Source organism: Mobula birostris, chromosome 4 (assembly GCF_030028105.1).
Source record: "Mobula birostris isolate sMobBir1 chromosome 4, sMobBir1.hap1, whole genome shotgun sequence".
NCBI lineage: Eukaryota > Metazoa > Chordata > Chondrichthyes > Myliobatiformes > Myliobatidae > Mobula > Mobula birostris.
In genome coordinates, this window is record NC_092373.1 from 155,856,852 (window position 1) to 155,872,575 (window position 15,724).

At 42.2% G+C, this 15,724-nt stretch overlaps 1 protein-coding gene across 8 annotated transcripts in view; it reads left to right on the plus strand.

Annotated features, from left to right (window-relative positions):
* Positions 1–15,724, plus strand: part of LOC140196681 (limbin-like) — a 239,638-nt gene that overhangs the window by 119,335 nt on the left and 104,579 nt on the right. For all 8 annotated transcript variants that reach the window (XR_011885776.1, XM_072256298.1, XM_072256292.1 and 5 more), the window contains exon 14: positions 5,912–6,381. Coding sequence is in view for 7 of the 8 variants with exons in the window: in XM_072256298.1 (XP_072112399.1) it covers positions 5,912–6,381 (470 nt within the window). In the remaining variant the exon portion in view is untranslated. The remainder of the gene's footprint in view (positions 1–5,911; positions 6,382–15,724) is intronic.

A 15,724-nucleotide genomic window follows, 5' to 3' on the forward strand; every position in this document is an offset into this window, starting at 1 on the left:
TTTAATCTCACCTACCAGTGGAAACAACTTTCCTGCCTCTTTCTTATCTATCCCTTTCATAATTTTATATGTTTCTATAAGATCTCCTCTCATTCTTCTGAATTCCCGTGAGTACAGTCCCAGGCGACTCAATCTCTCCTCATAGTCTAACCCCCTCATCTCTGGAATCAGTCTTCAGTCTCTCGCTGCTGGAGTCAGAGGTTCCCACCTGCTTCAAGTCACCTGCTTCAACCCAGGAAGAGCAGGGTGAGCTGCCTCAACAACTATCACCCAGTGGCACTCACATCCACTGTGATGAATTGCTTGGAGAGGTTGGTCATGGCTAGAATCAACTCCTGCCTAAGCAAGGACCTGGATCCACTGCAATTTGTCTATCAACACAAAAGATCTACAGCAGATGCAATCTCACTGGCTGTCCACTCAGCCCGGATCACCTGGACAATATTAATACCCAAGTCTGGCTGCTGATTACAACTCAGCATTCAACACAATCATACCCTCAGTTCTGATCAACAAGCTCCAAAGCCTGGCCCACAGTGCCTCCAATGCAACCAGATCCTTGACCTCCACACTGGGAAATCACAGTCCGTTCATATTGGAAATAACACCTCCTCCTCGCTGACAGTCAACACTAGTGCATCTCAAGGATGCATACTTAGCCCACTGCTCTACTCTCTCTGCACCCATGACTGTGTGCTAGGCACAGCTCAAAGCCCTCTATAAATCTGCTGACGGCACAACTATTGTTGGCAGAATTTTAGATGGTGTCAAGGTGGCAGACGAGTGAGTTAGATCATCTGGTTATGTGATGTCCCAACACAACTTTGCAGTCAACATCAGTAAGACCAAGAAATTGATTGTTGCCTCCAGGAAGGGAAAGTCGAGGGAACACACTCCAGTGCTCATCGAGGGGTCGGCTGTGGAAAGGGTGAGCTGTTTCAGGATCCTGGGTGTCAGAATCTCTGAAGATCTATCCTGGGCTCAACAATTACAAAGAAGACACGGCAGCAGCTATATTTCATTAGGAATTTCAGGAGACTTGGTATGGAATTAATGCCTCTTTTAAATGAACTGTGATCTAATTGAATAGTGAAGCAGATCTGAGTGTTTGTATGGTCTCCTGCTGCATCTATCTCTTCTGTTCGTGCATCACACCTTGTATCTTACAAAAATGCCATCTCACACAGGCTCCTAGACAGAACCAGGAACTTTTTGTGGTTGTGCCCTTGTAAATAGTCTTAAAAAACACAAAGACTTTTAATGTATCTGCAAATTATTTTTGGCTTTTGGCCTGGAAGGGTCTTGGCTTGTTTAGTGGAAACCCTGTGCTGGCTGGAAATTTTGTGGTTTATTTCACTTCTCAGCATTCAATTCAGTAATTGCTTCTTTTTAAACTACTTTTTGAGACAACAATTCAGTTAAGTTATGGGGCTTTACTGGAACAAATCTTGAAAACAGTTCCAAGAAATTTAAGGGCACATTTCCTACATCAGCTTATAGCAGGAAAGTACACCTTCGTGACCAGACAAATGATGATGGATCCTTGCAGCGTTTACCGACTTCGCATCTCTGTGGAGAATAAACACTGCTTTATTGTTGTTGATGAAATGTTGTCTCACATGAGCAGGTCTTGGGAGAGGAAGTGGCTAAATTAGAGGTGGTAGAGGTAGAAGGGGCAGAATTATAATGGAGTAAGCAAAACCTTTATGTGATCATAAAGTTGCAGGTCCTGCTAATAAGGCATTTATTATACATTCCTAATAACCTTAATAAAGATGGTGGTTATCAAGTAGCTGAACCTGAACTTGTTTTAAGTGGTGGAGGATTTTGTTCTTCATAGTCATAGTAATACTTTATTGATCCCGGGGGAAACTGATTTTCGTTACAGTTGCACCATAAATAATAAATAGTAATAGAACCATAAATAGTTAAATAGTAATATGTAAATTATGCCAGTAAATTATGAAATGTCCAGGACCAGCCTATCGGCTCAGGGTGTCTGACCCTCCAAGGGAGGAGTTGTAAAGTTTGATGGCCACAGGCAGGAATGACTTCCTATGACGCTCTGTGCTGCATCTCGGAGGAATGAGTCTCTGGCTGAATGTACTCCTGTGCCCACCCAGTACATTATGTAGTGGATGGGAGGCATTGACCAAGATAGCATGCAACTTAGACAGCATCCTCTTTTCAGACACCACCGTCAGAGAGTTCATTTCCATCCCCACAACATCACTGGCCTTACAAATGAGTTTGTTGATTCTGTTGGTGTCTGCTACCCTCAGCCTGCTGCCCCAGCACACAACAGCAAACATGATAGCACTGGCCACCACAGACTCGTAGAACATCCTCAGCATCGTCCGGCAGATGTTAAAGGACCTCAGTCTCCTCAGGAAATAGAGAAGGCTCCGACCCTTCTTGTAGACAGCCTCAGTGTTCTTTGACCAGTCCAGTTTATTGTCAATTCGTATCCCCAGGTATTTGTAATCCTCCACCATGTCCACACTGACCCCCTGGATGGAAACAGGGGTCACCGGTACCTTAGCTCTCCTCAGGTCTACCACCAGTTCCTTAGTCTTTTTCACATTAAGCTGCAGATAATTCTGCTCACACCACGTGTCAAAGTTTCCTACCATAGCCCTGTACTCAACCTTATCTCCCTTGCTGGGGATTCTGGTGAACGTAATCCAGCCCTTCAGTCATAAGCAAGAGAAAATCTGCAGATGCTGGAAATCCAAGTAGCACAAACAAAGTGCTAGAGGAACTCGGCAGGCCAGGCAGTATCTATAGAAAAGAGTATAGTTGATGTTTTGGGCCAAGGCCCTTTAGCAGGACTGGAGAAAAAATGATGAGTAGATTTAAAAGGTGAGAGGGAGGGGAGGGAGAGAAACACGAGGCTGATAGGTGAGACCAGGTGGGGAAGGGATGAAGTAAAGGGCTGGGAAGCTGATTGGTGAAAGAGATACAGAGCTGGAAAAGGTGGAGTCTGATAGGTGAAGACAGAGGGCCATGGAAGAAAGAAAAGTGGGGAGAAGCACCAGAGGGAGTCGGTGGGCAGGCAAGAAGATGTGAGGGGGGAAAAGGGGATGGGGAATGATGAAGGAGAGGGGGGCATTAGAAGAAGTTCAAGAAACCGATGTTAATGCCATCAGATTGGAGGCTACCCAGACGGAATATAAGGTGTTCCTCCAAGCTGAGTGTGGCCTCATCATGACAGTAGAAGAGACCACAGATTAACATATCGGAATGGGAAGTGGAATTAAAATGGGTGGCCACTGGGAGATCCCACTTTTTCTGGCAAAGCGGTCTCCTAATCTACGTTGGGTATCACTGATATGCAGGAGGCCACACAGGGAGCACCGGACACAATATATGGTCCCAACAGACTCACAGGTGACAGGTCGCCTCACCTGGAAGGACTGTTTAGGACTGTGAATGGTGGTGAGGGAGGAGGTGTAGGGGCAGGTGTAGCACTTGGTCCGCTTGCAAGGATAAGGATAAGTGCCATGAGGAAGATCAGTGGGGAGGGGACAATGGATAAGGGAGTCAGGTAGGGAGTGATCCCTGTGGAAATTGGAGGAGAGGGAAAGATGTGCTTGGTGGTGGGATCCCAATGGAAATGGCAGAAGTTCCAGAGAATTCAGTAGATAAGCTGTCTCCAGAGGTAGAGACAGCGATTGCCTCCAACTTCCACCCTGCCCTCAAACTTACCTGGTCCATTTCTGACAGCTCCCTCCCCTTTCTTGATCTCACTGTCTCTGTCTCTATCTAATGTACTTTGATAATAAATTTACTTTGAACTTTGAACTTTACAAAGACCCCTCCACCTTCATCTCTGATTAAGGAATATTCTTTGACAAATAGCTATCTGGATTCAGAAAGAATTAAGCTGAGGAGAAATCATTGTTGCACTAAGTGTGTATAAAAGTGACATTTGTCGAGCTTTGGAAGACATTGAATCTAATAATTACCTTGTATCTTTTTCATCCATTCACTAGAGGCTATTAATATAGTATGTGGCAAAAGTGTTATCCATCTAGATTTAGTGGATTGATTTATCTTTTCATTTTTTATATGTACTGTTCTCTGATGAATCATGTTCTGCCCTGTCTATTCTTAATTGATCTTAGCTGAACATGTGAATTAATCTCAGAACAATTGGGTTAAATAAGAAGCAAGCTGGTTGACTATCTCTTATAGGTTCCTTGTGGGACTTCATGTGAATCTTAGCTCAGGTTTGGTCTCCTTTTGTTGAGAAGTATATACTTGTGATAGAGGGAGTGCAACAAAGATATGCAGATCGATTTCAGGGATGGGACATTATATGATGATAGATTGTGTTTATATTCTTCATAGTTCAGAACATAGAACACGACAGCACAGTACAGGCCCTTCAGCCCACAATATTGTGCCAACCTTTTAACCTATGAATATGATCAACCTAATCCTTCCCTCTTACATAGGCCTCCATTTTTCTATCATCCGTATGATTTTCTCAGAATTTCTTCAATGTCTTTAATGTATCTGCCTTTACTACCACCACTCACTGTGTTTTTAAAAAAAGCTTACCTCTGACTTCCCTCCTACACTTTCACCCAATAACCTTAAAATTATGCTCCCTAGTGTTAGCTTTTTTTGCCCTGGGAAAAAGCCTCTGGCGAGCCACTTAATCTATGTCTCTTAACATCTTGTAAATCTGAAATCATTGAAACATTAGAAGGATAAATGTAAAATGTTGTTTATTCTTGCTGAAGAATGTTGAACCAGGAGTTATAATTTCGCAAAGTAAGATATCCATTCAGAACCAAGATAAGATTAAATTTCTTCACTTGGTATGCAGTGAATTGTCAGAATTCTCTATTCAAGAGGGTTGTGGAAGCTAAGACATAAAGTATATTCAAGACAAAGAGCCATTGATTTTCAGATATTAATTGAATCAAAGGCAGTGGTGCTGAGATAAAAAAAATCACACGTGATTTTACTGTATATTGAAGACACTAAGGGATAAATAAATTATTTCTACTTCTACTACTTTTGTTTTTTCCTTGTTTAATAAATGGCTGGATATTCCTGGCCTGTTTTCAAATGGATCAAAATGGACTAGTTTTCTGAGGAAGGTTACAACTCGGTTCTGATCCAGAGCAGTGGCAATTATATTTACAATTAACCAACAGTTGAGTCATCGAATTGAGAGGGATATCTTGTTCCAATGTAATCTATAGGATTTAACACGCATCTGAGGTAGTTTTTACAAATGGAACGATAGTATAGTAAATAATCATCATGTTAGGTGTTGGGGGTATGCAATGAAAGAAAATAAAATAAAATAATATTGTTGAAACATAGGATTGTATAAATGAGTTGCAAAGGCCAGAACCAGTTGGTGGCAGTGTTGTAACTATCTTATGCAGCAGTTGTTTCTAAAATACAGTACTGTACATTGAAAGCAGGTCCAATTCTGAATACTGCAAAATTTATGGATGTATTTTGTCATTATTATTATAATTTTCACTGCTCTGTTTCTTCAATCTGTCATAACGTCTTATAAATGAGAGCAAGCCTATAAGATAGAAAAATCCACATCCCATAGAGCTACATATTTTCATAATGAGCTGTAGCTGTACTCAAAGATCATGTTTATACAATTGCATACAGAAAGTCCCCCCTCATTGCTTGTGATCAATGCACAATTTAATAGAAATTTCTTTGTGTATTCCACTTTAAAAATCCTTTTCTTTGTCTTCATTAGGTCCAAGTTTTGGAAGTGAAATTCGACAAATGTGCACTAATGTATTGTGCATTTTATTGCATTTGATCATGGGATTATGCCTGATTTTTGTTATATTATTCTGTGCTCCAGAGAAAAGGCATGGTATTTAAGAGTTACTTTCCTTGTAATTCTTTGTATTGTTAGATTGGTGAACATGAACATCGAGGAAAGGAGCTAGCATCTCTTCTCGCTATCTCTGGTGAAAAAAGACCCTGTTATAACAAATATCTCATGGATTGGCATGAACTATTAAAGAAACAAGCCACAGAATTAGGAGAATTGGTGGAGAAATTGGACAAAGATGCATTCGACCAACTGGAAATGCTCAGGGAACAACTTACCAAAGATGCTTTACTGAGGATTAAAAAAATTTACTCTGAACTTGTCCAGGAATTGCTCAAACTTGGAGTCTCAAATGACTACTTAAAACAAATGGCTGACAATCAGGACAAGGAAACAAATGTTCTGCATGAAAAGCAAATGAAACAAGAGGAGAAGGAAAATCATGATGCTAATGAATCTCTGGAAAAGGTTAGGGAGGAATTATCAAATCAGCTTCATTCAGAGATTGAAGAACAGAAATTCTTAAGGCTTCAGAAGTATTCAATCTGGCAGTAAGTACATTAATGTTTTCTAAACTAATTCTTGGAATGTCATTAGCAAGATCAGCATTTATCACTGGTGGCCTTTGGGAAAACAGTGGCAAGTTGCTGTCTTAAACCTTCCTATTTAGTTCACAGTCGGAAATTAAATGCAATGATTTAAGAATGTAACGTAAAGAAATAATTCACAAATTGGGTTTAGGAATGCAAACAACATTTTAATATGTACACTTTCTCAGTACTATTTTTGTTTGGAAAACTCAGTTGATTTCAAGTATAGGTTTAGTTCAGTGAAATTATGTTGACTTCTTATGTAGTGTGATTTCTTCAGACTAGTTGTTCGCTTGTTCTATGGCTAAGTTTAGAATAAATTCTTAAGAAGTGCAAAGTTTACATGTATATTGTTTTACCCAAACTTGTCTCAAGATTGGCCATGGAGCCAGCCCTTTTTAATTCATACTCTATGGCTTTTGTAGTGCATACTCTTCTGCTCTATGCAGTGAGTTAAGCCAGGGGTCCCCAATCTTTTTTGCACTGCGGACCGGTTTAATATTGACAATATTCTTGTGGACTGACTGACCGGGGGGGGTGCGGTTCTTCAAGTAGAGTTGCCAACTTTCTCACTCCCAATTAAGGGACTAAAGTAGCAGTCAAATACAGGACACTTGTGTTTACCCCTAGAAAGACTACCTTGACCATGAAGCCTTGCGCAGGCACCTGTGTGCACATACGTGATATGCGCATGCGTGTATGTGCTGATTTTTTTTCCCACAAATCAGGTTTGGCTTAATCTTCCCGATTCTGTTCAGTGAAACTACACTGTACATACATTATTTCTACTTTATATAGTCTGTGTATTTACATCATTCCTGTTTTTACTATATTTTAGTGTTATTTTAGGTTTTATATGTTATTTGGTCTGATTTCAAGTTCAACAGTGCATGACAGGGAATGAGGAAAGGTGCAGCTGACTCATATCATTTCATATTGCCAAATCATTTCGTTTCCTCGCAGCCTGGTAGCACATGCTTTGCAGCCCGGTACTGGTCCGCGGCCTGGTGGTTGGGGACCACTGAGTTAAGCAGCTTCTCACACATCAAATGGGATGGAAGCTTCTCTCAGGGCTTTTAGTGAGATCTTGCTTGTGAAACTGCCAAAAAGTTAAGTTCAATACAGAATTGTCACACATCTGAGTATACTAGTACAGCCAATTATAATTGGTGTTAACCAAGGTAATCGGTGTTAGCATCCACAATCCAGGAGTAAGGGTGTGGTGCAACAATATCTTAATAATGAAAAATGATAAACATGATGCTTCCTTCAAAATATATCTACTGTATGTTTACCAATACCAAAGCTTAAGACTCACAGATATTGCTGTTTCAAGAACAAATAGACAGAAGATGGAAGTGGATATCTTTCCACCACGTGCTTCAAATTGAATCCAAATAAACCTGTGCAGGAAATTATCAAAAAAATAGCTTACGTATAAGAAATTATGCTCATTCAAAGCGAACTACATACAAAATGAACTGCATCTCTAGAAGCCAGAACATCTCTGCCTGGCATCCACAGGATGTCAAACTTTAACAATTGAAACTAAAAGTCAAATGATCACTTCATAAAGTCTTTGGTAAAATAAGGATAGTCTCAGAGACTGGTCTTGGAACAATCTTACTGCACTGTCTTTAACCATTCTCATGTCAAAAATACCAGCCTTGATGATGTTCCTGGTGCAGATCAACTAGAGGTGATCAACCATGAGGAGAGGGTGAGCTGAGTAGCGTGGAGCCCTCCTGTGGCATGATCATGATCAGCTGAGCTTTGATCAGTAGGAATGTAGTTCCATTGGTTCTTCTGGGTTGATTACCTGATGGTTTGGAGCCTATTATGAATGTAAACATAGAAGCTCCTTGTTTCATTTAATATATAACCTAGTATAACCTTTATGTTGATAAAGAACTTGATTTCATCTAGTTCTATGTCCATCTCTTCGGTTATCATCTCTGCCATCTCGACTGCTGGCAAAGCAGCACTCAGTATGGTCAAGTCAAGTCTGGGAGCAAGCTTTGCCTTGCCCAGGATGAGTTGAACCTCATTATATCCAGCAGCATCTGCGACCATCAGGTACGTAGCAGAAGCAATAGCTGTAGCTGATGCATCACAGAAGATGCAGGCCTCTTTCATTTGAGCTGTAGACAGCAGAATTGTTGTGTGGGTTCTTTGAATATTTAAACCTTTAAGATCTTGAAGGGAAGAGCAACAATGCTACACTGCTCATGTTTCTCTTTAGGGAGTGGGACGTCCCATCCACAAGTGTCTAAGGTCAACGCTCTCAACGTGAAACATCCCTGGACACTGACTGAAGCAGCAGATCCAAGAGGGTCAGATAGGCTGCTCATAGTTGATAGCATGGCATGATGCATAAAGGGTCTTTCAGTATTCGTTACTTGGAATATAAGGATGTCATTAACCAGGTCCCAACCAAGGCTTGGACAGTGTTGCAAATGAGGGAAGTCCTGTCCAGGATCAAGATTCTGTAAACCTTTGGTCAGATCTCTCGATGGGAAACATTGCATGACGTCAGTATTATTGGATGTAATATTGTACACTCTGAGATTTGGTTGCGTCAACATATCTTACGTTGCTTTTACTGCACTGATTGCTTCTTTGGCATGATGAAATGAATTAAGATCATTATCAACATAGAAATGCCTTTTTATGTCCCTCTGAATTCCTTCTCTCCCTTGATAACTGTCCTCTGTAGGTTGCCAAATACTGTTACCAAATACGTGAACTGTCATGCGGTACTCCAGAATCTCGTTGTCCCGTTGGTGGTCATAAAACTACATGAATCTGAGGTAGTCTCGATGATCCTCTCTCACTAGTAAGCTGTGGAATGTTTGTTCAATGTCTGCCATCAAGAAGATGGGCTCAGTTCTGAAGTACGTAAAGGCCCCAAGCAGACCATTGTTGAGGTCTGGACTCTGCAAGAGCACATTGTTCAGTGATACACCTTTGAAATCTGCACTTGAATCAAAGACAATTCATATTTGTTCAGGTTTCTGCGGGTGGTAAACACCGAAGTTGGGCAAATACCAGCTTCATTTGCTGGGATCAGGTGGAGGCAGTAACTCATCATGTTGCTGAAGCCTCTCTCCATAAACTCGGGTAGTGATCTTTCATTTACGGTTTCCTTCTCAATGTGCGACTGAGGGACACAAGTCCACTAAGGGACAGCTCTCTGTTGTTTGGTAGGAGTTTTGTCATGGAGAGCAGAAAGGAAGGGGATCTACCCAACTGTTTGACTTGTCTTTGCTAAACTCTTTGTTCACTATTTGAAGACCTCATCTTTGATGGAAGATGCCAGCTTATAATTGTCTTCCAAGTGACAAAAGACCAGCTTGCCTAAATCCTGTTGAGCAGAATTAAGGGTGCTAGGTTTGCTTACCTACAACCTTCTCTTTCGTGCAGATTCTAATCTCACAAGTTCTGAAATGACTTGGGTGCCCATTCTCCAGGACATTAGTCTTAAATGTGCTGACAGTTTGCAGGGATGGTGTCTCTGTCAAGCAACAATAGAATGTCAGCAGAACAGTCAAGTGGGGGAATCTTGTTGGCAATGTCCTTAAGGTGTGACTGACTGTGTACAGCTTCAGGAGTTGGAACTACATCCCTATTGTAGGCATTATGGTCGCACGATTGACTCCACGACAAATCCACTGGCATTTTTTCCAGCAACTTCCAGTTAAGGTGGCACTACCGAACGTGTGTGACAACTTCTGGTAGTCAAAAAGATAGGAAATAGATTATGAACATAACTAAATATATCTTTCCTGTTGTAAATTATGTTCAATTATTGCCACAAACAGCAAAGGGGCGGGTGATAGTGAGGTGAGTTTGGGGGATGAGCCAACATGGTATGCTGCAGAATCGTTGCAGATGCTGTTCCAATGCCTGTTCACCTGGTCGGGTTGCGAGGTTGGATTCCTCTGGGTACTGTGAGAAGTCGGGGCTCGAGCAGAGAATTTCCGATGTTTATTCAACTGGCCAAGGTGTGAGGTTGGATCACTCTGGGCATGAGCTGATCTGAAAAGCTTGAGAGCGGCTTCAGGCTGGGTGACGGAATCTGGGCCCAGAGCGAGTCACTGGGCTGCATGGTCTCGGCCTAGCGCCTGAGTCCTAGTGCAAGGTATGATAGCTACATTGTTTGGACAATTTAAATGCCAGCCCAGAATGGAGGTAAGTGCTAATTTTGCTCTCTCTCTGTGATCTTCCCACCTTTCTCCAAGACTCCGGAGGCTTCCGCTGTTCAGCTGTTGGGTCAATTTTAACTCCAGCTCAGATGGACTGAAACGACAGGATGTCTGTCAGAATGAGTGTTGATTTGGCTCATTCTCTGTGATGGTCATCTCCATGGCACTGAGGCTATGAAGACTGCCCCGGCTGCCATGCAACATGCCCACTAATACGATGAAATGATAAGTGAGGCTTTTGTCGTACTCCAGACTGCTGTGGGGTTGAACCTGAAGACTCATTTGTGGCTCAGAATGCTGCTGATCACTTCAACTGTTTGTATGATTTGTACTTTTTTCTTCCTTTTGCACATCGACTGTTGGTTTTTTCTTTCTTATTTTTATTTTTTTTCTTTAATTGGGTTCTTTCAGGTTTCTTGCTTTGTAGCTACCTGTGAGCAAGCAATTCCCTAGGTTGTATAATTTATACATTCTTTGATAGTAAATGAAGTAATAAATGAAATGGAATGTCTTTAGAATGTTTGGGGAAACATAACTTTTTTATACTGATTATGTCAAAGAATGTTGGTTTTGCCAAAGATACATTGCTCTGATCATCTGATATCACATAAACCTTTATTTTTTTGCTCAGGATATCCTTCTGGGTCAATGATGGCTGGACATATTTTGCAGGACGATTATATTAGCCTTGGTAGCCTTTTCCTCAAAGCTCTGTGCAAGAGGAAGTAGCTATATCTGATGGCCGCTGAGCTGGCTCCTCGCCATGCTCCGTTGTGGCTGTGCTGGAGCCAGTAGTAGCCCAAGGTGCTGGCACTGAATGAAGTGCTGATAGTGTTCTGCTCACTGTTGCACTCAGTGTATTGATGGCTTTACGGTCTTTTACTTGGTGTCGTGTTCAACACAACACTTGAAACATGTTGAGAGATCCTTTAGAAAAAGCATCTCCAGTCTGCAAGCAGTTTTTCCATGAATCTTTCTTAAAGGGTGAAGTTGCTTATGGACAGGGCATATAGTATGTATTAAATTCAATAAAGATTCATTGTGCATTTAAACATACTAATACTGCTGATTATACTCATGATTGATGTTAACCAAGTTAATATACACGCGCACCACTTCATAATTACACCGTGTGAACAAGAGCAAACTCATAGCACAATATCTTAATAATGATAAATTATTAACTGGATCCTAGACTTCCTGACTGGGAGACCTCAGTCTGTCTGGATTGGAAGCAGCATCTCCAACACCATTACACTGAGCACGGGGGCCCCCCAGGGCTGTGTGCTCAGTCCACTGCTGTTCACTCTGCTGACCCACGACTGTGCTGCAACACACAGCTCGAACCACATCATCAAGTTCGCCGATGACACGACAGTGATGGGTCTCATCAGCAAGAACGACGAGTCAGCATACAGAGTGGAGGTGCAGCAGCTAATGGACTGGTGCAGAGCCAACAACCTGTCTCTGAATGTGAACAAAACAAAAGAGATGGTCGTTGACTTCAGGAGGACACGGAACGACCACTCTCTGCTGAACATCGATGATTCCTCCGTAGAGATCGTTAATAGCACCAAATTTCTTAGTGTTTGCCTGGCGGAGAATCTCACCTGGTCCCTCAACACCAGCTCCACAGCAAAGAAAGCCCAGCAGCGTCTCTACTTTCCGCAAAGGCTGAGAAAAGTCCATCTCCCACCCCCCATCCTCACCACATTCTACAGAGGTTGTATTGAGAGCATCCTGAGCAGCTGCATCACGGCCTGGTTTGGAGATTGCACCATCTCAGATCGCAAGACCCTGCAGTGGATAGAGAGGTCAGCTGAGAAGATCATCAGGGTCTCTCTTCCCGCTATTACAGACATTTACACCACACGCTGCATCGGTAAAGCAAACAGCATTATGAAGGACCCCATGCACCCCTCATACAAACTCCTCTCCCTCCTGCCATCTGGCAAAAGGCACCGAAGTATTCAGGCTCTCACGGCCAGACTATGTAACAGTTTCTTCCCCCAAGCCATCAGACTCCTCAATTCCCAGAGCCTGGACTGACACCAACCTACTGCCCTCTACTGTGCATATTGTCTTGTTTATTATTTATTGTAATGCCTGCACTGTTTTGTGCACTTTATGCAGTCCTGCGTAGGTCTGTAGTCTAGTGTAGTTTTGTGTTGTTTTACATAGTTCAGTGTAGTTTTTGTATTGTTTCATGTAGCACCATGGTCCTGAAAAACGTCGTCTCATTTTTACTGTGTACTGTACCAGCAGTTATGGTTGAAATGACAATATAAGTGACTTGACTTGATAAAAATAATACTTTCTCTAGCAATTCTGCCATCTAAATCATTGACATATCCCATCACCCAGCCTTGTGGAATACCACTAGCCACCAAAAACCAACCAGAAAAGGTTCCACTCTTTGCCTCATGCCAGTCAGCCAATCTCCTATCCATGCTAGTATCTTTCTTGTAATACCATGAGCTCTTGTTAAGCAGCTTCATGTGCGGCACTTTGTCGAAGGCGTTCTGAACATCTAAGTACTGAGTCTCCTTTGCCTATTCTGCTTGATATTTTCTCAGAGAATTCCAACAGATTTGTCAGGCAAGATTTCCCCTTACAGAAACGATGCTGACTTTGGTCAATTTTATCATGTACCTCCAAGTTCCTCGAAATCTCGTCCTTAATAGTGGACTCCAACTTCATCCCAATCACTGATGTCAGGCAAACTGGTCCATAATTTGCTTTCTTTTGCCTCACTCCCTTCTTAAAGAGTGGAGTGACATTTGCAATTTTCCAGTTCTCCAGAACCATATCAGAATCCAGTGATTCTTAAAAGATCATTACTGTTACCTCCACAATCTCTTCAGCTACTCCTCTTAGAACCCTGGGGTACAGTCCATCTGGTCCAGGTGACATTTACCTTCAGACCTTACAGCTTCCCAAACAACTTCTTAGTAATGCCAACTATACTCATTTCTGCCTCCTTCCACATTGAAGTCTGATGCAAATACCTTTTGAGTTCCTCCACCATTTCTTTGCCCCCATTACTACTTCTCCAGCTGTCAATGTCCAACCCTATGTCCCTGCCCCTGCCGTGAGAGGTGGAAAGAAGTAAGTCTGGCCAATATGGCTCTGGTAAAGCTGTAAAGGCCAGTCCCCTACACAATGGATATAATGGATTACAGAAATATTGGTGAACTCCAAGTCATCAATATTCTGTGCTCCACTGGGAGCTAAGGGCTGAAAACCAAGAAGATTACCACCTCTCCAGCATCATTTTCCAGAAGTCCAATATCTACTCTTGCCTCTATTGTAGTCTTCATATACTTGAAAAATCTTCTTGTATCTTCTTTTATATTATTGGCTAGGTTACCTTCATATTTCATCTTTTCTCTCCTTATGGTTTTTTTAGTTACCTGCTGTTGGTTGTTGAAAGCTTTCCAATCCTCTAACTTCCAACTAATTTTTGCTATTTCATATGTCCTCTGTTTTGCTTTTATGCTGTCTTTGATTTTCCATGTAAGACACGGTTACATCATTCTCCATTTAGAATACTACTTCATCTTTGGTATGTACCTATCCCACGCCTTCCAAATTGCTCCTAGAAACTCCAGCCATTGCTGTTCTGCCTTCATACCCAACATCCAGCCAGGAATTGGCTTTCCACTAGTGAGCTCAACTACAAGCTGCTCTAACAAGCCATCTCATAAGCATTCTATCAATTGCATCTCCTGGGACCCAGCACCAACCTGATTTTTCCAATCTACCTGCATATTGAAATCCCCCATTATTATTGCATCACTGTGCTTTTTACATGCTACTACCCCAACCCCCGTTGCTATCACCCCACCCCCCATTGAAATTTCTAGCCAACATCTTGGCTGCTGTTTGGAGGCTTGTATGTAACTCACATCAGAGTCTTTTTACTCTTGCAGTTTCTTAACTCTACACACAGAGTTACTCAATTTTTAGCAACAGAGCCACCCCACCTTCTCTGCCTAACTGCCTCCCCTTTCAATGTGTATTCTTGGATGTTAAGCTCCCAATTATATTCTTCTTTACGCCATGATTCAGTAATGCCCACACCTGCCAGCTGCACTACAAGGTATCTGCCTTGCTATTGCAAGCATTCAGATGTAACACCTTCAGTACTGCATTCATCACCCTTTTCGATTTGCTCCCATGTTACACTTCAACACATCCCATTGACTGCAATTTTTCCCCATCATCTGCCTATCCTTCCTCAAGTTTTCTCTATACACTGCATCTACTTATATACTAATTGTCCCATCCTCACCCCTGTCACTCCAGTTCCAATCCCAAATTAGTTCAAACTCTCTCCAACAGCTCTAGTAAACCCCACTGCAATGATATCGGTCTCTTTTGTTTCAGGTGTATCCTGTCCTTTTTGTATAGATCATACCTTCCCCAGAGGAGATCCCAGTGATCCAGAAATCTGAACCATTGACCCTTGCACCAACTCCTCAGCCACCTCTGCCAAATAATCCTATTCTTACCCTCACTGGCACATGCCACAGGTAACCATCCAGATATTTCTACTCTGGAGGTCCTGCTTTTAGCTTTCTCACGGTTTTCTCTCTTAAGGATCTCCTCCTTCTTCCTACCTGTGTCATTGGTACCAATAAGTATCACAACTTTTGGCTGTTTACTCTCTCCCTTTAGAATATTGTGGGCCCGATCCAAGACATCCCTGACACTAGCATCTGAAAGGCAACATACGCTCTGTCTGCCAGAGAAAGCAAGATCTCCCAATGACCACGCATTTTAATTCTCCATCCCATTTCCATTCTGATATGTCTATCCAAGGCCTCCTCTACTGTCAAGATGAAGTCACACTCAGGTTGGAGGAACAACCGTCTGGGTAGCCTCAAACCTGATGGTATGAGCATTGACTTCTGTAACTTCCGTTAATGCCCCTCCTCCCCTTCGTACCCTATCCCTTATTTATTTATTTTTTTCTCTCTTTTTTTCCCTCCCTCTGTCTCTCTCACTATAACTCCTTGCCTGCTCTCCTCTGGGCTCCCCTCCCCCTTTCTTTCTCCCTAGGCTTCCTGTCCCATGATCCTCTCCCTTCTCCAGCC